The 25148-nt window shown below is 37.5% G+C and overlaps 1 protein-coding gene across 2 annotated transcripts in view; it reads left to right on the top strand.

The window, feature by feature from the left end:
- Positions 1-25148, top strand: part of BABAM2 (BRISC and BRCA1 A complex member 2) — a 437255-nt gene that overhangs the window by 80449 nt on the left and 331658 nt on the right. For both annotated transcript variants that reach the window (XM_065890615.1, XM_065890614.1), the window contains one exon: positions 6904-6998. In XM_065890615.1, coding sequence (XP_065746687.1) covers positions 6904-6998 — 95 coding nt within the window. The remainder of the gene's footprint in view (positions 1-6903; positions 6999-25148) is intronic.

Genomic DNA, 25148 nt, shown 5'->3' with positions numbered 1-25148 from the left:
TGCTTTTAAAAAGGACTTATTGCAGAGTTTCTTTAAATGGAGAACTCTCCAATTGCATTTTCAAGATGATTTTATTTATAAAAAATAATTTACTCATAACCATTGAGTAAACACTTTCTAATTTATTTGTGTTTAAGTTTGGATTAAAATGGGATGAATTTTTGCATCAGATTAAAAAAAACAATGCCTTAATTGAGATATAACTCACATACCATGCAATTCACTCTTCAAAATGTACAATTTAGTGGTTTTTAATACATTCATGAAGTTGTGCAACCATCAACACAAATTCCAGAACATTTTCATCTCCACAAAAAGAAACTTTGTGCTTGTTAGCAATAACTCCCCACTCCCCCCTTTCCAGGCCCCTGGCAACCATTAATCTACTTTCTGTTGCTATGGGTTTACATATTCTGGACATTTCATAGAAGTGGAATTACACAACAGTCATACCATATGTGGCCTTTTGTGTCCAGCTGTTTTCACTTAGCATAAAGTTTTCAAGGTTTATCCACATTGTAGCATATATCAGTACTTCTTCTTCTTTTTTTTTTTTTTTGCGGTACGCGGGCCTCTCACTGTTGTGGCCTCTCCTGTTGTGGAGCACAGGCTCCGGACGCGCAGGCTCAGCGGCCATGGCTCCCGGGCCCAGCCACTCCACGGCATGTGAGATCTTCCTGGACCGGGGCACGAACCCGCGTCCCCTGCACTGGCAGGCGGACTCTCAACCACGGCGCCACCAGGGAAGCCCCTTCTTTTTTTTTTTTAATAGTTGAATAATATTCTATGTATATACCACATTTTATTTATCCATTTATCAGTTGATGAACACTGAGTTGTTTCTTTTTGGCTATTGTGAATAATGCTGCTACAAACATTCATGTGCAAGTCTTTGTGTGGACAAACGTTTCCATTTTTCTTGGATATATAACTAGGAATGGAATTGGTGGGTCCTGAAGTAACTCTATGTTTAGCGTTCTGAGGATTGCCAAACTATTTTCCAAAGTGATGGCGCTGTTTTATATTCTCACCAGCACTGTATGAGGGTTCCAGTTTCTCCACAGTCTCACCAACACTTGTCATTATTTGTCTTTTTGATTGTAGCCATCATAGTGGGTCTGAAGTGGTATCTTTTTGTGGTTTTGATTTTCATTTCCTTAATGACAAATGATGTTGAGCATCTTTTCATACGATTATTGACCATTTCTGTATCTTCTTTGGAGAAATGTCTATTCAAATCCTTTGCTCATTTTTAAATTGGGTTGTTTGCCTTTTATTGTTGAAGTAAAAGGGTTCTTTATATTCTGGGTACGAGTCCTTTATCAGATATGTGATTTGCCAAATCCCAAATCCAAACTTTTTCCCATTCTGTGGGTTGTCTTTTCACTTTCTAGATATTGTTCTTTGAAGGACAAAAGTTTAAAATTTTTATGAAGTCCAGTTAACCTACTTTTGTTGCTTGTACTTTTGATTTATCATCTAAGAAAACATTGCCTAGTTATGAAGATTTACTCGTATGTTTTCTTTGAAGATTTTTATAGTTTCTGCTCATACACTTAGGTCTTAGATCCATTTTGAGTTAATTTTTGTATATGGTATGAGTTGGGACTCAAGTTCATTCTTTTGCACGTGGCTATCCAGTTCTACCAACACCATTTATTGAAAAGACTCTGTCTTAGTCTGTTCAGGCTGCTATAACAGATTACCACACACTGGGTGGCTTAAACAACAGATGTTTACTTCTCACAGTTCTGGAGGCTGGGAAGTCTGAGATGAAGGTGCTGGCAGAGTCAGTGGTGAGGGTCTTCTTCCTGGTTCATAAACAGTCTGTCTTTTTGTTATAACCTCACATGGCAGAAGCGGGAGGGGCCTTCTCTTGGGTCTCTTTTATAAGGGCACTAATCCCATTCATGAAGGCTCTGCCCTTATGACTTAATCACCCACAAAGGCCCACCTACAAGTACTGTCATACTGGGGATTAGGTTTCAACATATGAATTTTAAAGGGGCACAAACATTCAGTCTATAACAGACTCTTTTATTTAAAATTTTTTAAAAAATTGTATAAAATATATATAACAAACATCTCAGTAGTGTTAAGTACATTCACGTTGTTGTGCAATCTCCATAACTCTTTTCATCTTACAAAACTGAAACTCTATACCCTTTAAACAGCAACTTCCCATTCTCCCCTTCTCCCAGCTCCTGCTAACCACCATTCTCCTTTCTGCCTCTATGAATTTGACTACTCTGGGTACCTCATATAAGTGAACTTGTACAGTATTTGTGTTTTTTATGACTGGCTTATTTCACTTTCCATAACGTCCTCAAGGTTCATCCATATTATACCATGTGTCAAAATGTCTTTGTGTGTGTGTGTGCACGCGTGTGTGTGTGGGTGGACCATTTTTAAAGTCTTTATTGAATTTGTTACAATATTGCTTCTGTTTTGTGTTTTGGTTTTTTGGCCGCAAGGCATGTGGGATCTTAGCTCCCTGACCAGGAATTTAACCTGCACCCCTTGCATTGGAAGGCGAAGTCTTAACCACTGGTCTGCCAGGGAAGTCCCAGAATGTCCTTTTTTAAAGCTGATTAACATTCCATTGTATTTGTACACTGCATTTTGTTTATCCATTCATCTGTCGATGGACACTTGTGTTGTTTTCATTAGTCTATCGTGAATAATGTTGCTGTGAACCTGAGTATAAAAATATTTCTTTGAGACACTAACACTGATTTCACTTCTTTTGAATATATACCCAGAGTAGAATTGCTGGATCATATGGTAATTGTATTTTTAAATGTTTGAGGTACTGCCATATTGTTTTCCATAGCAGCTGCATCATTTTACATACCCACCAGTGGTGCACAGGGGTTCCAGTTTCTCCACAACCTCGCCAACACTTGTTATATTCTCTCTCTCTTTTTTCTTTAATAGTCATCCTTATGGGTGTCAAATGATGTAAAACTCTTTTTGCCCCACTGAATTGTCTTGGCACCCTTGGCAAAAATCAGTTGACTATAAATATGAAAGTTTATTTCCAGAGTCTGAATTCTGTTCCATTGATCTGTATGTCTGTCCTTATGTCGTTACCACACTGTCTTGATTACTGTGGCTTTGTAATAAATTTCGAAATTGGGAAGTGTGAGTCTTTCAACTTTGCTCTTTTTCAGGATTGCTTTTTGGCCATGGTGGATCCCTTGCATTTCCATATGACTTTTAGGAGTGGTTTGTCAATTTCTGCAAAAAAAAAAAAAAAAGCCAGCAGGATTGCATGAAATCTGTAGATTAATTTAGGTACTATTGCCATCTTAACAATATTAAGTCTCCTGATCCATGAGCATGAGTTGTTCATCTTCCATATATGTAGGCTTTCTTTAAAGTCTTTCAACAATGTTTTGTAGTTTTTAGAGTACAAGTCTTAACACTTCTTTCGTTAAGTTTATTCCTAAGTATTTCATTCTTTTTGATGTTGTAAATGGAATTATATTCTTAACTTTATGTTTGGATTGTTTGTTAGTAGTGTATAGAAAAGCAGTTGATTTTATACATCTATCTTGTATCTTGCAACCTTGTGAAACTTGTTTATTAGTTCTTATAGTTTTGTGTGTGTGTGTGTCTGTGTGTGTGTGTGTGTGTGTGAATTCTTTAGGGTTTTCTATATGCAAGATCATGTCATCTGTGGATAGAGATAAGTTTAGTTTTTCTTTCCAATCTAGATGCCATTCATTTCTTTTTCTTGCCTAATTGCCCTGGCTAGAACCTCCAGTACAATGTTGAATAGAATTGGCAAGAGTAGATATCCTGGGATCAGATTTCTAATGTTTAGTGGTTTGGAAATACGTATTACTGACAGTGCTCCTTTGAGAACTTGAAAATCCAGCTTTGTGTCCTCCTGTAGTAACAAAAGTAATAAAATTTCTTCTATTGGAATTTAGCATGCTATTTATTTTTTGAACATCAAGGCACAATAGATTCTAGCTTGGCTTTTTCCAAAACTTTAATGCCTCTGTTCTATTAACTTATGGGTATAGTTGAGTAAGAATGAGTAATCAGTACATCTATATTGCCTTTGCCTCTTAGTCTTGGCTTGGGGTAATGCTTTATAGTTAGAACACTTGAAGGAGGTTTATAATTTGTAATAGATATAGTTAAAAACCAGGGATAATGATTGCGGTAGGGTGAAGGAGAGGTAGTGATTGTACTACTTTTGATCATTTAATTCCACACCCAACCTCTGAAGAGTATATTTTCTTGTTTAGATTTATTCCCTACAGAAAGTGGTGGAAGTAACTCTTCCATACTTTATTCTTTTTTTTAAAAATAAATTTATTTATTTATTTTTGGCTGCGTTGGGTGTTCGTTGCTGCGCGCGGGTTTTCTCTATTTGTGGTGAACAGGGGCTACTCTTCATGGCGGTGCGCGGGCTTCTCATTGCGGTGGCTTCTCTTGTCATGGAACATGGGCTGTAGGCTCATGGGCTTCAGTAGTTGTGGCACACAGGCTCAGTAGTTGTGGCTCGCGGGCTCTAGAATGCAGGCTCAGTAGTTATGGCGTACAGGCTTAGTTGCTCTGCAGCATGTGGGATCTTCCTGGACCAGGGCTTGAACCCGTGTTCGCTGCATTGGCAAGCAGATTCTTAACCACCGCACCACCAGGGAAGCCCTATTCTTTACCAATTCAGAGAACAGAACTTCTTTCATATATTGAGCATTTCTTGAATATATTCTGTATCTATTGTACTTTGCCCTGTTGGAGAAGACATGAAATAAGAATAAGAGCATATTTATTCTCTGAATGCTTACAAGATATTTAGGAAGATCAAGTATACGTACTTACTTTGTACTGCTGTGTATTTGTGCTGCAGTGTATATGTTCTGTCCCCCTCACTAAATGTAAGCTCCTTGAGGATAACCGTCTTTGTATTGACATGGTATGTATCATAGTGCCTCACATGTACCATGTGTTTATTATGGATTTTTAAAATTAATGGAGCTACAAAACCAATATAAGTCTACAGTTAAATACTCACTGAATGGCATAACCAATCAGTATTGTTGAATTTCAGAAGTAACAATGATCAGTGTGTACTGGATTTATTAGGGAAGGCTTCATGCAAGAGAAGGTAATTAAGAGGGCTCATACAGGATGAGTAAGAACTGAGAAAGGGGAAAGAGCATTTCAACTAGGTGTCATAGTTTGGAGGTTAGCGAGTGGATCATGTTGATTGGAATAGAATATTGGCATCGGCTTGTAGATAGAGAGAAGGGTGGATAAATGAGGAACATTGTATTTTGGAGGCCTTAAATGCCAGTTTGAGAAGTTTGCTGTTACTCCATTTGACATTAGAGAACCATTGAAAGTTTTTGAGCTAGGATGTTTTGGGGCAAAGCAGTACTTTAAGATTTACTTTATGATAGTATGTAGTATGGGCTGGATGTATTGGGAGACCATTTAAGCGGGTATGGTAATAATTCTTCTAGTCTGTTGAGTCCTTAAAAACAGAGTTTTTTGTTTGATCTTTCATGCCCAGCATAGTGCCTAGAGGAGAGTTCAAATTTTTGTTCTTTGGATGCATAACTGTATGGACTAAGTCATCTGAGCCTGGGTTGAGCTGTTAGCAGCAGGAAATATGCATATGAGAAACATTTTGGGGAAAACATTGAGATGACTTGTTTTCTAAGAGTATAAAGGGTGTGGGTCAGTTCAAAGATGACATTAAAGTTTCAGCATGGGTGATTAAGGAGTAGCAGTGCCATCCCTAGAAATGGGGAAGTCAGTTAGGGGAAGAAAGGAGTGAGAAAAGGGGTAGTCATGAGCATGTTTTTAGACTTGTTGAGTTTGAAGTTGAAATACACAGTACACAGGGTTAGAAAGGCTCAAATGAAAACTGAATTCTGAATGTTTGAATTTAGATCTCACTATGAAGATATTATTGTTTGAGCAGTAAAAATGACTGGACTGATCCAACACTACGTGTGTGTATGGGTACAGAGGTTGTGTGCATGTATACAAGTATACACACTCTTATACACTACAATCCAGTGTGTGTGTTAGATTGTGGGTATACTAATCTGCTCGTTGCTGTTAGTGGAATGATGAGGGCTGATTCTTGGGGTGAGCAGAGGGGAAGAAAAGGAAGCTTAAAGAAGGAGAAAGGAGAGGAACAGAGAGGTAGAAGAACTTATAGTACAAATTTGTCAAGGAGCTTTTGTAATTTATCTTATGCTTCAATATAATACTTTCAATAGTAATAACACTATTACTAACAATAGTAGTACTCCTGTATGACTTGTTGAGTGCTTACCGTATGCCAGACACCTAGCTAGACATGCTATCTCTTTTTACCCTCACAACAAATCCGTGATGTCAGAAATATTATATCCCCTTTTTACTGATGAGGAAACTGAACTCCAAAGAAGTTAAAACTTGCCCAAGATGACTTGAACTAATAAATAATTAGGAGATCCTGTGGTTTTAAATCTGACTTTTTGGACTCCAAGCCAAATGTTCTTTCCATTATACCAAAGGTTTGTGTGTTTAATTTCTTCAAGGCAAGGACTTTATCTTTAGAAAATCAGTCCTTGATAAAGGCTTATTAATTAGCGGGCAGTGATTGGACAGTAATGTTTCCTATTAACAAAATCTGCATGTATTCTGGATGTCGTTGCTTCTACTTTTCTACATGGGTATTTATAGTGTATTAGGAGGTAACATTTTCTGATTGCATGCTGTGAATGTTAATTTAAAAGAAGGTATCAGTTCTTTTGTTTCTGAAAGTGCTTTTCAGTATTTTTGTTAAGCTAATATAAACTTCTTTTAGAAGTTTTTCTGATGCACTCCCCAGATCATTCACACATTTGCAAGGAAATAAGAAGAGCCTGACATTTTCTTTTATTTCAGGGGATATCATTTTCAATGCCCAGTACCCAGAGCTGCCTCCCGACTTCATCTTTGGAGAAGATGCTGAGTTCCTGCCAGACCCCTCTGCTCTGCATGTGAGTACTGCAGGCCTGTTTGGATGATCTCTGTTTGCTGAAAGGAGAATAAAGTTAGCTTTTGACAATTCTTTAACAGATATATTTGCTGAACACATGGATTTTTTTCCACCCCTTTTTTCTCTGTCCTGTGAAATAAGTGTAACTCGTTATGTGCCAAAATAGTTAAAATAAGAGTTTTTTTTCATTGCAGTTTTATTTTCAGACTATTTTGAATTAATGAAAACCTCTAGCATACTGGTTAAAATATATTTACTTCAGCTGAAGGAGACATGTTGGAAACATTTTCTTTGTTTTAACTTAATATTTCATGCCTGCAATCGATTTTCTAATGTTTACTAACACTTCATCACGGGGCTTGTTAGGGGAGTGTTTCTTGGCTCTTCAGGAGGCCTTTTTTTGTATAGAAGTGAAAGTGGCAAATTTGGACTTACATCTGCATTTTCTCAGTATTATTATCAGAAGGGTAAAGACCAGATTAAGTGTTCTTTATTAAGCAAGACCAGAAACTTTGTAGTTGAAGTAAAATGTTTCTGGATTTAAAGCAGAGAAAAGGATGGTAGTACTTGTCAGATCACATGTGGTTTGTATAAAAAGTGTTTTTTTCATGGCTAGTGGAGAAAAAGCATGTGCCATTTTGTTTAAAAGGTCTGACCAGACAAAATGTCTCTCTCTTTCCCTTCTCAAGTTTGATTTTGCTATGATGCCTATACCATAAGAGGTTCCGTTATTGTTCAAAAACTATGTTCTAAGTTTTGTTTTTTGGAAATTTTTTTTTGTCTCATTAAAGTTTTGTAATTAAAAGTTTGAGGACTTGCTTTGAAATCTTGTCCCCCTCCCTTTTTTAAAAGGGAAGTATTAAACAGGAAGTACTAACCCAAACCTAAAGAATTATCTTAAATTTTGGAACACAGCTGTAAAAATACAGTTGGCAAGAGTAGGATGGGTTTGTTGCAAAATATCTAATAATTACACATAAACTGTTACTTTAGTTGATTTTTTAAAAAAATTGTAGTTTAAGTATGGTCCCTTTAGATGCTTTGTGTTACAAATTCACCCCATATTGAAGCTGAAGGCCTTACCTGGAGAAAATAAGGCGGACGTGCCCCTACAGATCTGTCCTGTATTAAATCCGCCCAGTGGAAGGTAGCGTATGCTAAATGCCCAAGATATATTACAGGCTAAGAGCTTGTCAGAAAAGGCTTTGTTGCGGAGGTGAAACTTATAATAATACTTGAAGAATGGAACAAGAGTGGGGAGTGTGGCAGAGAGTATTTCAAGTAAGGGGCATGGCATAAGCAAATGATATGTATAATATATTGTAGAGGAAGGTACTTGACAGGTTTGCTGAAGGGTAAGTTAATATAAGGAAGGGCTAGAAAAGGTTAGAAAGATAACTTGGGATAAGACTGTGGAATGCATTGAATGCTAGGTTAAGAGCCACTGAAGGAAATGATACTTGGAGAATTATCTAACAGCAGTGTGGTCAGTACAATGGATTAAGAGAGATTGAGGACTGTTGTAAAAATCTGTGCGGGGGAAGGGGCTTTGAGCTAGGATGATGCAAGAGGGAACACTATGATGGGAAGGATAGGAAATATATGTTTACAATTTCTCTTTTACGAATTGCCTGTAAAATTTACAAAGCACATCTTCAATATTGGCAAGGATTGTGAGTATAGATGTTATCTTTCTATCTATCTGTCTATCTATCTATCTATCTATTTATTTTGGTGAGAGTATAGACTTTAAAAGTTAGAAAGGACCTTAAGTTTTATCTTATTCCACTTTTCTGTTTTAATATTCAGGAAATCGACCTAGATTTATTTAATTTTATTTTTTTAACATCTCTATTGGAGTATAATTGCTTTACAATGGTGTGTTAGTTTCTGCTGTATGACAAAGTGAATCAGCTATATGTATACATATATCCCCATATCTCCTCCCTCTTGCGTCTCCTTCCCACCCTCCCTATCCCACCCCTCTAGGTGGACACAAAGCACCGAGGTGATCTCCCTGTGCTATGGGGCTGCTTCCCACTAGCTATCTATTTTACATTTGGTAGTGTATATATGTCCATGCCACTCTCTCACTTCGTCCCAGCTTACCCTTCCCCCTCCCTGTGTCCTCAAGTCCATTCTCTATGTCTGCGTCTTTATACCTGTCCTGCCCCTAGGTTCTTCAGAACCTTTTTTTTTTTTTTAAGATTCCATATATATGTGTTAGCATATGGTATTTGTTTTTCTCTTTCTGACTTACTTCACTCTGTATGACAGTCTCTAGGTCCATCCACCTCATTACAAATAACTCAATTTCGTTTCTTTTTATGGTAGAGTAATATTCCATTGTATATATGTGTCACATCTTCTTTATCCATTCATCTGGGAAATCGACCATATTGTTGTGTTGGAGTTGATATTATAACTTCACTCTTCTGATGTTTAGTTTTTTTTTTTTTTAGAAGTGTAACCTTTTTATTATTTATTTATTTATTTAATGGTGTATATTTTATTTATTTATTTATTTGATTGCTCCGGGTCTTAGTTGCGGCAGGTGGGCTCCCCAGTTGCGGCTCATGGGCTTCTTAGTTGTGGCTCACCAACCCCTTAGTTGCGGCACACAGGCTCCCTAGCTGTACCATGCGAACTCTTCTTTGCGGCATGCATGTGGGATCTAGTTCCCTGACCGGGGATTGAACCTGGGCCCCCTGCATTGGGAGCGTGGAGTCTTAACCACTGCCCTACCAGGGAAGTCCCCTGTTGTTTAGTTTTGAGTGAAGTTATCATAAGTGGCTTTGAGAAATTAGCTGAAAAAGAACAGCCAAAAAAATAAAGCACTATATCTAAAAGAAAGATTACAAATCTAGGGGAACACCTCTCTTTAGCTATAGTTTATCTAAGGCCTCAGGCAGGTTACCCAGTGCTTCTTCATGGACCAGTCAGCCGGACAAGTCTAGATAAGCAACCAGGATACACCCTGCACTAGCTGGGTGAGGTCTACACAGCTCTGGAGGGTGCCCTGTATCTTTGCAAAAAACGGTTTGAAGTAGCTTAAAGGATACACATAAGGTTAATAAAAATATATGAGGTGCCCTAATCCATCTGATGAAGCCACTTTTTTCTAAACACAGACTTTTCATTCAGGAAGGTGAATTTCATTATGGACTTTGAGATTCTCAGCTGAATGGAAAGTACTAGATAGATACCAGATCTAGAGATAGGTATCTCATAGATATCAGGGAATCATAAAATTATTGTTAGGATCTTAATGGCATAGTTGGTCCCACTTCTGGCTATATGCTAGAATAATTTAGGAAGCCTGTTAAAAATACAAATTTTTGAACCTCACTGGACATACTGAATTAGATAGATGCTTTAGGGAGCCACAGAGTCATTAAGTTCCCTGGGTGATTTTTATGTGTTAGTCTGTGAACTGCTATTGGGAACCACTAATTGAATCCATCTCTTACAGTAATATCTCCAATAGAAGGCCATTTGCCTTTGCTTGACATTATTTCCAGTGAGGTATCATTTTCCATTTTGGGAATAGCTGTGATTTTTTAAAAATAACTTCTTTATTGAGACATAATTTATATGCCATACAATTCACCTATTTAAAGTGTATAATTCAGTGGGTTTTTTTTTAAACATCTTTATTGGAGTATAATTGCTTTACAATGGTGTGTTAGTTTCTGCTTTATAACAAAGTGAATCAGCTATACACATACATATATCCCCCTATCTCCTCCCTCTTGCATCTCCCTCCCACCCTCCCTATCCCACCCCTCTAGTTGGACACAAAACACCGAGCTGATCTCCCTGTGCTATGCGCTGATCCCCACTAGCTATCTGTTTTACATTTGGTAGTATATATATGTCCATGCCACTCTCTCACTTCGTCCCAGCTTACGCTTCCCACTCCCTGGGTCCTCAAGTCCATTCTCTACATCTGCGTCTTTATTCCTGTCCTGCCCCTAGGTTCTTCAGAACCATTTTTTTTTTTTTAAGATTCCATATATATGTGTTAGCATATGGTATTTGTTTTTCTGTTTCTGACTTACTTCACTCTGTATGACAGACTTTAGGTCCATCCACCTCACTACAAATAACTCAAGTTCATTTCTTTTTATGGCTGAGTAATATTGCACTGTATGTGTGTGCCACATCTTCTTTATCCATTCATCTGTCGATGAACACTTAGGTTGCTTCCATGTCCTGGCTATTGTAAATAGAGCTGCAGTGGACATTGTGGTACATGACTCTTTTTGAATTATGGTTTTCTCAGGGTATACGCCCAGTAGGGATTGCTGGGTCATATGGTAGTTCTAATTTTAGTTTTTTTAAGGGACCTCCATACTGTTCTCCATAGTGGCTGTATCAATATTCATTCCCACCAACAGTGCAAGAGGGTTCCCTTTTCTCCACACCCTCTCCAGCATTTATTGTTTGTAGATTTTTTGATGATGGCCATTCTGACTGGTGTGAGGTGATACCTTGTTATCGTTTTGATTTGCATTTCTCTAATGATTAGTGATGTTGAGCATCTTTTCATGTGTTTGTTAGCAATCTGTATATCTTTTTTGGAGAAATGTCTATTTAGGTCTTCTGCCCGTTTTTGGATTGGGTTGTTTGTTTTTTTGATATTGAGCTGCATGAGCTGCTTGTATATTTTGGAGATTAATCCTTTGTCAGTTGCTTCGTTTGCAAATATTTTCTCCCATTCTGAGGGTTGTCTTTTCATCTTGTTTATGGTTTCCTTTGCTGTGCAAAAGCTTTTAAGTTTCATTAGGTCCCATTTGTTTATTTTTGTTTTTATTTCCATTTCTCTAGGAGATGGGTCATAAAGGATCTTGCTGTGATTTATGTCATAGAGTGTTCTGCCTGTGTTTTCCTCTAAGAGTTTAATAGTGTCTGGTGTTACATTTCGGTCTTTAATCCATTTTGTGTTTATTTTTGTGTGTGGTGTTAGGGAGTGTTCTAATTTCATTCTTTTACATGTAGCTGTCCAGTTTTCCCAGCACCACTTGTTGAAGAGGCTGTCTTTTCTCCATTGTATATTCTTGCCTCCTTTATCAAATATAAGGTGACCATATGTGTATGGGTTTATCTCTGGGCTTTCTATCCTGTTCCATTGATCTATATTTCTGTTTTTGTGCCAGTACCGTACTGTCTTGATTAATTTCAGTGGTTTTTAGCTGTGCAACTATCACCACAGTCAAATTTAGAACATTGTCATCACCCCTAAAAGAAATTCCAAACCCATTAGCAGTCACTTCCCTATCCTCCCCACCCCCACCTGTGTTCACTGTCAGCAATAACTAATGTATATTTCTGTCTGTGGATTTGCCTATTCTGGATATTTCATGTAAATGGAATCATATAATATATGGTACTTGTGACTGACTTCTTTCACTTAGCATACTGTTTTCAATGTAACATGTATCACTACATCATTTTTTATTGCCAAGTAATATTCTATTGTATACATGTACCACATTTTATTTGTACTTTTGTCAGTTGATGAACATTTGGGTTGTTTACACATTTTGGCTATTATAAATACTGCTGTTGTGTGGACATATTTTTAGTCCTTTTGGATATATAGGAGTGGAATTACAGGGTCAAATGGTAACACTATGTTTAACTTTTTGAGGAACTCCCTGACTGTTTTCCAAAGTGTCTGTACCATTTTACATCCCCATCAGTGGTGTATAAGTGTTCCAGTTTCTTCACATTCTCACTAACACTTATTGTTATCTATCTTTATGATTAGACCCATCCTAGTGGGTGTAAAGTGGTTATCTCATTGTGGTTTTTTGATGTTTTGCATCTTTTTCTGTGTTAATTGGCCATTTATTTATCTTCTTTGTAGAAATGTCTATTCAAATCCTTTGCCCATTTTTAAATTGGGTCATTTGTCTTTTTATTGTTGAGGTATAAGTGTTCTTTATATATTCTGGGTACAAGTTCTTTATCAAGATATATGACTTACAAAACTTTCTCCCATTCGATGGATTATTTTTTCACTTTCTAGATAGTACTGTTTGAAGGGCAAAAATTTTTAATTTTTAGGAAGTCCAACTTGTCTTTTTTCTTTTGTTGTTTGTGCTTCTGGTTTCATATCTAAGAAACCATTGCCTAGTCCAAGTTTAATAATTTTTGCTCTTATGTGAGGTAGGGGCCTTGCTGTATTATTTTACAAGTGGAGATCCAGATGCCCCAAGCACAGTTTATTGGAAAGACTATTTTTTCCTTATTGAATTGTTTTGGCATTCTTGGCATTCTGAATGTCAATTGATTATAAATGTGTGGGTTTGTTTCTGAACTCCTAATTTGTATACCTGTACCACACTGTCTTGCTTTCTGTGACTTTGTAATAAGTTTTGAAATTGGGAAGTATGAGTTTTTGAATTTTGTTCTTCTTTTCCAAGATTGCTTTGACTAGTGGGTTGCTCTTATTTCCATATGAATTTTTTTTTTTTTTTGTGGTACGCGGGCCTCTCACTATTGTGGCCTCTCCCGTTGCGGATCACAGGCTCCGGACGTGCAGGCTCAGCGGCCATGTCTCACGGCCCAGCCACTCCGCGGCATGTGGGATCCTCCCGGACCGGGGCATGAACCCGTGTCCCCTGCGTCGGCAGGCGAACTCTCAACCACTGCGCCACCAGGGAAGCCCTCCATATTAATTTTAGGATAAGCTTGTCAATTTCTGCAAGGAATCCAACTGGGATTTTGGAAGAGATTGCATTTAATCTGTATATCCAGCTAGAGATTATTTCTATTTTAACAACATTGTCTTCTAATCCAGGAACATGAAATGCCTTAACATTTTTAAGTCTTTTGTTAATATCTTTTAATAATTTTTGTACTTTTCAGAGTACAGGTTTTACACTTGTTTTGTTAAATTTATTCCTAAGAACTTTATTCTTTTTGTAAATAAACTTGTTTTTAATTTCATTTTCACATTGATACTATACAGAAACAATCGATTTTTGTATATCGATCTTGTATCCAGCAACCTTACAGCTCTAACTTTAAACATAAAGTTTTTCTTTCTATTGAGCAGAAATCTCTTTACAGATTTACGTTCTTCATCTTTTTCTACTTTTTTGATGTAAATCAGTTTGTTGTGCAAGCTGGGTGATTACATATTTTGATATTGAGATGTGGTCATAAAATACCGATATTGCTTTTCCTTTGATTTCTTAAACTCAAAGCATTTCATAAGATAGAGATGGAAGCAGCATTGCAATTAGCTTACAGTATGTCTGGGAGCTTCTTTTAAGATAAACATTCGTAAATTGTAGTAGATTTCTTAAAAATTTGCCTCCTTGCTCTACATTATATATGCTAATAATTTATTCACCAAACCATGTAAGGTAATATTAATTGAAAGTTAGGACCTAAGGCCTAAGCAATGGAGGTAAAGCCTGAACTCTACGGCCATATGAACCAGCTATCCCATTCCTGGGCATATATCCAGACAAAACTATAATTTGAAAGATGCATGTACCTCTACGTTCATAGCAGCGCTATTTACAATAACCAAGACATGGAAACAACCTAAATATCAGTCAACAGATGAATGGATAAAGAAGATGTGGAATATATATATAGGACTATTACTCAGGCATTAAAAAGAATGAAATAATGCCATTTGCAGCAACATGGATGGACCTAGAGATTATCATACTAAGTAAAGTAAGTTAGAAAGAGAAAGGCAAATACAATATGATATCACTTATATGTGGAATCTAAACTATGACACAAATGAACATATCTATGAAACAGAAACAGACTCATAGACATAGAGAACAGACTTGTGGTTGCCAAGGAGGGTATGGGGGGAAGGGAAGAATTAGGAGTTTGGGATTAGCAGATGCAAACTATTATATATAGGATGGAAAAACAACATCCTACTGTATAACAGAAGGAACTGTACTCAATATCTTGTGATAAATCATAATGAAAAAGAATGTTGAAAAGAATTTATTATATATGTATAACCGAGTCACTTCACTATACAGCAGAAATTAACACAACTTGTAAATCACTGTACTTCAATTAAAAAAAAAAAGCCTGAACTATACTCTAGATGTGTTCTCTGGTTAGCAGGGTTAGCACACAACTTTATTTAATAGACAATATGAGAAAATCATGTGAATACAACATAGTACATGGCAGAGGGATATGTTAATTTGGTTTGGGGCTGGTGGTGGAAAGTTTTTAATACAACAGTAACGTGATAATCATCCAGTTAATCTGTGCTTAGAAGTATTTTTCAGGGACACTTAAGAAGAGTCGATTCTTGGTCGGAGAGGTTATTTGCAGAGCTTTTTGCTGTTTGTAGATTTGCTTTGAGCCTCAAGTCCGAAGCATATGCTGATTAAAGAGCTGTCCCTGCCATATAAGTTAATTTGTCAGTGGCTTTGCTTTCACTCTGTTCTGTCTTATGTGTTTGCCATACTGTTTCATCTGTCATATTATAACTAAGAGGCTGACTTATTGATGCCCTCCTTTACTAATGAAAAAGCATAAAAATCAACAAAAGACAAATTGAGGAAAATCCTATCTGTGGGTATTTATTGATTACACACTGTGTGTCCAACACTGTGTTATATGGAATTTGACCTCAAGGAGGCTAAATTTTAGGGAGACATAGATACATGAAAACAAATGGCCATAGGTGGCATATATACTTCAGTGCTGGAATACTTGATACCAAGAAGTGCTGTGGGATAATTACATAGCGTTTTCACATATATAATATGAGAAGAGAGGATGATCACTAAATTAAGACAGAGGCTCCATTAAAATGAAAAAGGGAAAATTACCACGGGTTGGAACTGCAGGATTAAAATGATCAGAAAGAAGTTGGAACGTGTGCTGAACTGTAAGTGATGGGCCTGCTCTAGCGGTTGTAATTGCTTCTCCTTCCATTCTATTCCGTTCTCACTCTTTTCCAGCCACGCAGGCCTCCTTGCTATTCCTCCAAAAGTCTGAGGACCTCCTTAGAAACTTTTTATTTGCTATTTACCAGTTTCATTCCCTTCTGCCTGGAACTTTCTTCTTCCAGTTATCTGAATGGCTTGCTCTCCTCCTATCTTCAAACGTCGTTATATGAGAGGCCTGCCCTGACATCCCTATACAAAATAGTAGTAACGCTCTCCCCGTTACTTTCTCATCATTATCCTGCTTTATTTTCTTCACTGCACTTTATCACCATTTGATAAATTTGGGGATGCTTATTTATTAGGTATCTATTTCTGCTAAGGTTACCAACTGCCCTGTTTGTCCCGGAGTGAGGGATTTTCTGGGATTTAATATGTTCACTGCTAAGATGGGACAGTCCCAGGCAAACTGGGATACATGATCACCTTTGTTTATTCACTGGATTGGAAGCTTCTTGAGAGAATGGAATTTGTTTTCTTCACTGCTGTATCCTAGTGTCTAGAAGGGTACCTGGTGCATAGAGGTGTGCAGTGTGTATCTGTTAGATGAACAGTTTGCCTTTAAGGTTCTGCATCCTTAAGGGACTTGTTGGTTTCCAAGACTAGAAAATGTTTTAAATAAAAATTTCAAACTAGAAGAAAGAGATTCAATTTTTGAGAAATTTGTAGGATAAAAATCAGTTAACAGAAACTCTGAAGCTGTGATTTTTCAGCCTCGCTTTTGCAACACCGTGTGTTGTGTTCAGCTGACTTAGAGGGTATTGTGAAATTCTTTCCCCCCCAAAGTAATAGTGATAATTCACTTTAATTTAAAATAAAATTGCATAAAGGGGGAAGGGTGGATCATATATTTAAATAAGAAGAACATGTTGCAATTATAGCATGGTTAGAAACCACTGATATCTGACTTCCTAGTTTGAAGAAGGTGACAACGATTTTGTGTTTGCGACAAGCACCTTCAGGGTAGGGAACCTAACGCTACTGCAGGTACTACCCACTGGTTGTGTAATTATTTCACTGACTCTGTTCTGCTCATGGAATGTAAGCGTAGAAAGAGTAGTGTGCTCACACCTTGTTGCTTCTCCTTCCCTGCTCGTCTCTGTGCTACCTGAAGAAAGACATCTTTTGAATGTGTCCATGGAAAATAGTGTCCGTATCCTGTGTACAACAAAGATATTTGAAATATATGTGAAGGACGCACTAAGCTGAGATAGACTGCATGGCCCATCATTCAAAAATGCCATCCAGATGTGTGGTGCCCCTGCTCCTCGACACGTCCATTGCCATTAACATATTATAAGATAGAACGTTCTGCATTTTTCAAATATCTGTTTAATGCCTCAGTTGAGTCCTGTAAAAGACTCATCCTTCACCCTCCAGCTGGACATAATGCTCAAGACAAATAAGTGAACAGAATTGCAGCCTCGGGTGATATAAGCAGGAAATAGAGATATGTGCACAGGGTGCTGGGGGAACATGTAGGAAGAGCAGTTTATCAGATCCATGGATAGTAAGTGTCAAGGACTTAGAAACGTATTATTTGGTTGTTCATAACTAATACACATTTTATGTAACTTATTGAAGAATAACATGCCTACAGAAGAATGTACAAATCGTAACTACCTAGCATGGCAAATTTCCAGAAAGTAAAAACATTATGTAATCGGCACCCAGATCAAGAAACAGAACATATCCAGCTTCCAGAAGCCCCACTCATGCCCTCTCCCATCGCCGTGACCACCTTGCCCAAGAGTAAACGCTGTGCTGACTTTCTCACCGTTATTAATTTGCCTCTTTTTCATCTTCCTGCAAATGGAATCAAACAGCGTGTACTTGTGTGCCTGACTCCTTTCACTCAACATTCATTTGGGAGCTTTACCTGTGTGGTAGTTGTTGTTGCACGCTCATTGCTCGTAGCGTTTCACTGTGTGAGCGTACCACGGTGCATCTCTCCATTCTAGTGTTGATCAGCGTTTGGATTATTTACATTTTTTTGCTGTTGTGAATAGTGCTGTTATGAATATTCTGCATGTCTCAGTGGACATATGTGTGCATTTCTGATGGGCGTATACTGAAGGGCGGGCTCACTGGCTCGCGTTGTGTAGAGGGTTAAGGAGAGGACTGTTAATATACGCACATATGCACACACACATAATTTTGATGGTATGTGTTATAAATAAGTCTTTAAAAATACAGTTGTAGAAAAACAGAACATCTTGAAAGTACAAACAGGGTACACTGAAAATGAAACTTGACCATTTTGTCAGTCAGCGTTCAGTCAGGAGACAGAAACCGTATCAGTAATTTGAGGAGGGTAGAGGAAGAATACCTCAAAAGGAACAAACTGGGAAGACCCTTTTCTCATGGCTCCCTGCGGCCCCCCAAGGCTGAGACTCTGACCTCCTTGTTGGAGAGGGTGTGGCTACAGCCCCCTGGATGATGGAGACCCTTACGTGGGGGTGCTGGTAGGCCAAGGCTGGCAAGTAGAAATGGGCTAGGTGCCAGTCAAACGGGCTGGAGGGTGAGCACTGCTGGGTCTCCTGCGTGCCTCTGGCAGCTGTCCATAGGTGCAGCTCTGAAAAGTGCACTAGAGCCAGGGTAAGAAGCTCCCTTTCTGTCATGCCTTGCACCATCCCTCCATCACTTTCTGTTGACAAGCTAAACATTGCACCAGCTGACAGAGGAAACATGTTTACGGGGCCCAGTTCCAGTTTCATAAGCGGGACAAAGAAGAGTAGATTTGGAAGATGAGAGGCAATAAGGGAATAACTAGCACAACTATGTAACACCAAACTTACCTTCCAGTTTATTTTTTCTGCTGTGTCTAATTTGCTATTAAATCCATCTAATGAGCTCTTAATTTTAGGTAATAGATCCTTCAATTCTACAATTCCATTTGGTTCTTTGCTAAAAGTTCTTTAGTGAATTTATCTTTTCATCTATAGTTTTCTCCATTTTCTTGTACATACTAATTGTATTTATTTTCAAGTCCTTATGAACCAATTCCAATATCTGGAATATTCTTGGGTCTATTTGTTTTGCCTGCTTTTTTTCTTTATCAGTGATATGCTTCTGTATTTGGTGTTTCTAGTTGTTTTGAGTGGATGTCAGACATTCCAGTTCAAAAACAATAGAGGCTCCAGGTGGTGCTCTTTTCTTCTAGAGAGAAAGTTCATTGTCCCCTCTCATAGGCAGATGCATGTGGACCGATGACCTTAATCCAGACAGGGACTCTGCTGGGTTGAGGCTGGTTTATGGCTTTGGTGAGGGTGGGTCTACCTCTGCTTTACTACTGTTTCTGAAGTAGAGCTCTTCAGGGTTTTAAACCAAGAGTCTGGAGTGGCCACTGTTCTTAGACCCTTTTAAGTGCTTTGGCCAAAAAAATATTTTAAAATAGACACTATGTTATTTATCAAATTATTTGAACACCCGCACAGCATGGATCTTTGCCCTGAGAGATCTCATATTCTAAATTTTGTCTTGTTAAGCCTGCTGGTAACTCTGCTGTGCTTTTCAGAAGTGGTTGCTTAATTTTTAGCTTCTTGCCCTTGGGCTGCCCCAGAATTTATCAGATGTCTTGAGGGGAACTCGCTGCATGTTTTTTGAGGTCTCTCAAGACTCTGTTCTGATGGTTTTTTCTGAGTCCAACAGCAACTTTGTGCTGTGCAAAGCCTGGTTTCTCAGCCTCCTTCCTGTGCCCAGAATTTGCAAATGTCCCAGGGATACCTCTCCCTGATGCTCTCTCCTTTCTGAATTCTCAGCCCCTCCAGTTCCCATTGCTCCAGCAGACGTCGAATACCTTCAACAATCTGGCTTTCTGGTTGTTCTTACTGAGACTGCTGGTTTATACAAAGCCACTGCATCCTATCTGGAAGCATAAGTCAGTTGTCCTACATATAGTTTTGCCCTTTACTGACATAGATACACTATTGATACTATGTATAAAATAGATAACTAATGAGAACCTACTGCATAGCACAGGGAACTCTACTCAGTGCTCTGTGGTGACCTAAATGAGAAGGAAACCCCAAAAAAAGAGGGGATATATGTATACCTATAGCTGATCCACTTTGCTGTACAGTATAAACTAGCACAATATTGTAAAGCAACTATACTCCAATTAAAAAACAAAACAAAACAAACAAAGCAAAAGTACAAAACCTTAGTGGACCATAAATACCACTTCCTATGTTGGCAAGAATACAGAATTAAGAAAAATCATTATTAATAATAAAAATACTTAATGTTAATAAAATTTCAATAACATCAATAAAAATTATGAAAATGCCAAAAAACAGTGTACTTCTTCCTTTCTTATGAAAACCTAGATTTTAAGTTCCAGTAGATTTTCCTAAGGTGGAAAGAAATAAGGGTAAACGTTGTTTAGAGATGGCATCTCTGGTTCTCTTGATCTGATGGCAGCTTGGATTCAAAGGATGCTTCAATGTATGGTCCAAGTGAATATGAGAAAATTATGAGAAATTTCGATGCAAACTTGGTTTATGTGCTGATGAGTTAAAAACTCTGTATTTCCACCATTATCTATTTTTCCTTATCAGCCATGGAAACATTTTATGAGGTAGGAAATATGCTGATACTGTTATTCTTTGTAAAATATACCTCCTTAGGGGAGACAGTGGAAGGCCCCTGGTCTAGGAATGATGATTTATGAGTTCATCTATTTTTTCAAGGGTGTTGCTACCATAACCAACTGTGGATTAAGATGAGTATTAATGTACACACATAGGCATACACACATATAATTTTGAAGCCATGTGTTACAAACAAGGCTTTTAAAAGCACAGTTGTAGGAAAACAGAACATCTTGTAAGTACAAACAAGGTACATTTAAAATGTTCACTCTTGAAGTAAGTCAGAAAGAGAAAAACAAATACCGTATGCTAACACATATATAGAGAATATTAAAAAAAAAGGTCCTGAAGAACCTAGGGGCAGGACAGGAATAAAGACACAGACATAGAGAATGGACTTGAGGACACGGGGAGGGGGAAGGGTAAGCTGGGACGAAGTGAGAGAGTGGCATGGACTTATATATACTACCAAATGTAAAATAGATAGCTAGTGGGAGGCAGCCCCATAGCACAGGGAGATCAGCTCGGTGCTCTGTGACCACCTAGAGGGGTGGGATAGGGAGGGTGGGAGGGAGACGCAAGAGGGAGGAGATATGGGGATATATGTATATGTATAGCTGATTCACTTTGCTATAAAGCAGAAACTAACACACCACTGTCAAGCAATTATACTCCAATAAAGATGTTAAACAAAAATAAATACCCCCCAAAAAATGTTCACTCTTATAAGACAAATGAAAAAAAGGCAAACCAAGTTATTTTTTGAAATCCAATGACAAATATAACATTTAGCATATATTGCCAGTTTTGATTTACTCAATTGAATTTGTAAAAATGCTTCTGGGAAAATGAGGTACTGAATTGTGTGTGAAGCATTTCAGTTCAGAAACTGCTTATTCAGAGGAGTTATTTGATGATCAGTTTTGAAGATTATTCATTGTCTTTGGTTGGTCATCTCTGTCATCCTCTCTTTATCACCTTTATTCCTCTCCAGCACTCTTCTCAAAGAGTTAGATTTTTAAATTATAACAGTGTATTTTTATTATTAACAACATATAAAATACAGATAAGTACCAAGAAAAACAAATCCTTAATCCCACAGTTTAGAGATGAGTATTATTAACATTTTAGTGGATTTACTCTCAGTATTTTTCTATGTCTTTGTCACATGCATACATGTCCTTTACAGTTTTCAATATATATTTTTTTACCTTACATATTATTGTAAGCATTTTTCCTTTGACATGATGAATTCGTCTGAAGAATCTTTTAAAATTGGCTTCTATTCTTTTGCCCTGTCCCTGATGGTTAGTGCCTCCCCAGGAACATAAAAAGTGTATCTCAAACCCGTCCTTTTTTTTTACTTTCAAGTTTGTTTTTCATTGAAAAAAAATGAGCTTCACTTAAGTGAAATGGAAATAATTTGTGAATTCTTAATACCTAATAGTTGGTGATTATAATATTACTTAATATTACAGTAACTTGCTTAAAAATGTATATTAATTCATCATTGTAAGTCTAATTTCTGTAAACAGGGATTCTACCCATGCTTCTCTTAAGAAAATAGAGGTGAAATTAAGGTTTTAGTGAAACAACATCCAAGTTGTTTTTGGCTAACATGTATACAGCATTGAGTAGAGATAAAGAACTCTACCTTTCAAGAGGACTTTGATTTAATTGGAGAAACAGAACTTAAATAAAAATAGAGAAATATTGTAGCATATTGCTACAATATTGTGTGTTGTCATAACACATTATATATACCTCTGTAGCAACACTATTTTGTCCAGTAGTTGTTTGTTTATATTTTTGTCTCCTCTGCCATTCCGAGAGCACCTTGCAGGCAGGGGTGCTTAACATCTTTATTGGAGTATAGCAGCTTGACAATGATGTGTTAGTTTCTGCTTTATAACAAAGTGAATCAGCTATACATATACATATATCTCCATATCTCCTCCCTCTTGCCTCTCCCTCCCACCCTCCCTACCCCACCCCTCTAGGTGGTCACAGAGCACTGAGCTGATCTCCCTGTGCTATGCGGCTGCTTCCCACTAGCTATCTATTTTACATTTGGTAGTGTATATATGTCCATGACACTCTCTCACTTCGTCCCAGCTTACCCTTCCCCCTCCCCGTGTCCTCAAGTCCATTCTCTACGTCTGCGTCTTTATTCCTGTCCTGCCCCTAGGTTCTTCAGAACCTTTTTTTTTCTTCTTTAGATTCCATATATATATGTTAGCATATGGTATTTGTTTTTATCTTTCTGACTTACTTCACTCTGTACTTCACTCTGTATGACAGACTCTAGGTCCATCCACCTCACTACAAATAACTGAATTTCGTTTCTTTTTACGGCTGAGTAATATTCCATTGTATCTATGTGCCACATCTTCTTTATCCATTCATCTGTCGATGGACACTTAGGTTGCTTTCATGTCCTGGCTATTGTAAATAGAGCTGCAATGAACATTGTGGTACATGACTCTTTTTCAATTATCGTTTTCACAGGATATACGCCCAGTAGTGGGATTGCTGGGTCGTATGGTAGTTCTATTTTTAGTTTTTTAAGGGACCTCCATACTGTTCTCCATAGTGGCTGTACCAATTTACATTCCCACCAACGGTGTAAGAGGGTTCCCTTTTCTCCACACCCCCTCCAGCATTTATTATGTGTAGATTTTTTTATGATGGCCATTCTGACTGGTGTGAGGTGATACCTCATTGCAGTTTTGAGTTGCATTTCTCTAATGATTAGTGATGTTGAGCATCCTTTCATGTGTTTGTTGGCAATCTGTATATCTTTTTTGGAGAAATGTCTGTTTAGGTCTTCTGCCCATTTTTGGATTGGGTTGTTTGTTTTTTTGATATTGAGCTGCATGAGCTGCTTGTATATTTTGGAGATTAATCCTTTGTCAGTTGCTTCGTTTGCAAATATTTTCTCCCATTCTGAGGGTTGTCTTTTCATCTTGTTTATGGTTTCCTTTGCTGTGCAAAAGCTTTTAGGTTTCATTAGGTCCCATTTGTTTACTTTTGTTTTTATTTCCATTTCTCTAGGAGATGGGTCAAAAATGATTTTGCTGTGATTTATGCCATAGAGTGTTTTGCCTATGTTTTCCTCTAAGAGTTTTATAGTGTCTGGCCTTACATTTCGGTCTTTAATCCATTTTGAGTTTATTTTTGTGTGTGGTGTTAGGGAGTGTTCTAATTTCATTCTTTTACATGTAGCTGTCCAGTTTTCCCCTCACCACTTATTGAAGAGGCTGTCTTTTCTCCATTATATATTCTTGCCTCCTTTATCAAATATAAGGTGACCCTATGTGTATGGGTTTATCTCTGGGCTTTCTATCCTGTTCTATTGATCTATATTTCTGTTTTGTGCCAGTACCATACTGTCTTGATTACTGTAGCTTTTTAGTATAGTCTGAAGTCTGGGAGCCTGATTCCTCCAGCTCTGTTTTTCTTTTTCAAGATTGCTTTGGCTGTTTGGGGTCTTTTGTGTTTCCATACAAATTGTAGAATTTTTTGTTCTAGTACTGTGAAAAATGCCATTGATAGTTTGATAGGGATTGCAATGAATCTGTAGTTTGCTTTGGGTAGTATAGTCATTTTCACAATGTTGATTCTTCCAATCCAAGAACATGGTATATCTCTCCATCTGTTTGTATCATGTTTAATTTCTTTCATCAGTGTCTTATAGTTTTATGCCTACAGGTCTTTTGTCTCCTTGGTAGGTTTATTCCTAGATATTTTATTTTTTTGTTGCAATGGTAAGTGGGAGTGTTTCCTTAATTTCTCTTTTGGATTTTTCATCATTAGTGTGTAGGAATGCAAGAGATTTCTGTGCATTAATTTTGTATCCTGCTACTTTACCAAAAGCATTGATTAGTTCTAGTAGTTTTCTGGTAGCATCTTTAGGATTCTCTATGTATAGTATCATGTCATCTGCAAACAGTGACAGCTGTACTTCTTCTTTTCCGATTTGGTTTCCTTTTATTTCTGTTTCTTCTCTAAATGCTGTGGCTAAAACTTCCAAAACTATGTTGCATAATGGTGGTGGGAGTGGACAACCTTGTCTTTATCCTGATCTTAGAGGAAATGATTTCAGTTTTTCACCATTGAGAACGATGTTGGTTGTGGGTTTGGCACGTATGACCTTTATTATGTTGCGGAAAGTTCCCTCTATGCCTACTTTCTGGAGGGTTTTTATCATAAATTGGTATTGAATTTTGTTGAAAGCTCTTTCTGCATCTGTTGAGATAATCATATGTTTTTTCTCCTTCAATTTGTTAATATGGTTTATGACATTGATTGATTTGCATATATTGAAGAATCCTTGCATTCCTGGGATAAACCCCACTTAATCGTGGTGTATGATCCTTTTAATGTGCTATCGGATTCTGTTTGCTTGTATTTGGTTGAGGATTTTTGCATCTATGTTCATCAGTGATATTGGCCTGTAGTTTTCTTTCTTTGTGACATCTTTGTCTGGTTTTGGTATCAGGGTGATGGTGGCCAGAGACCATATCTTACTCATCTTTAATTTCCCTAATAATTACTTGTGGTATAGGCATTTAGTAAGTACACACTACTAAGGTTTGTTTTGTTTTG

Source organism: Phocoena phocoena, chromosome 14 (assembly GCF_963924675.1).
Source record: "Phocoena phocoena chromosome 14, mPhoPho1.1, whole genome shotgun sequence".
Taxonomy (NCBI): domain Eukaryota; kingdom Metazoa; phylum Chordata; class Mammalia; order Artiodactyla; family Phocoenidae; genus Phocoena; species Phocoena phocoena.
The sequence above is the reverse complement of the archived record's forward strand: the minus strand, read 5'-3'. Positions and strand labels throughout refer to the sequence as shown.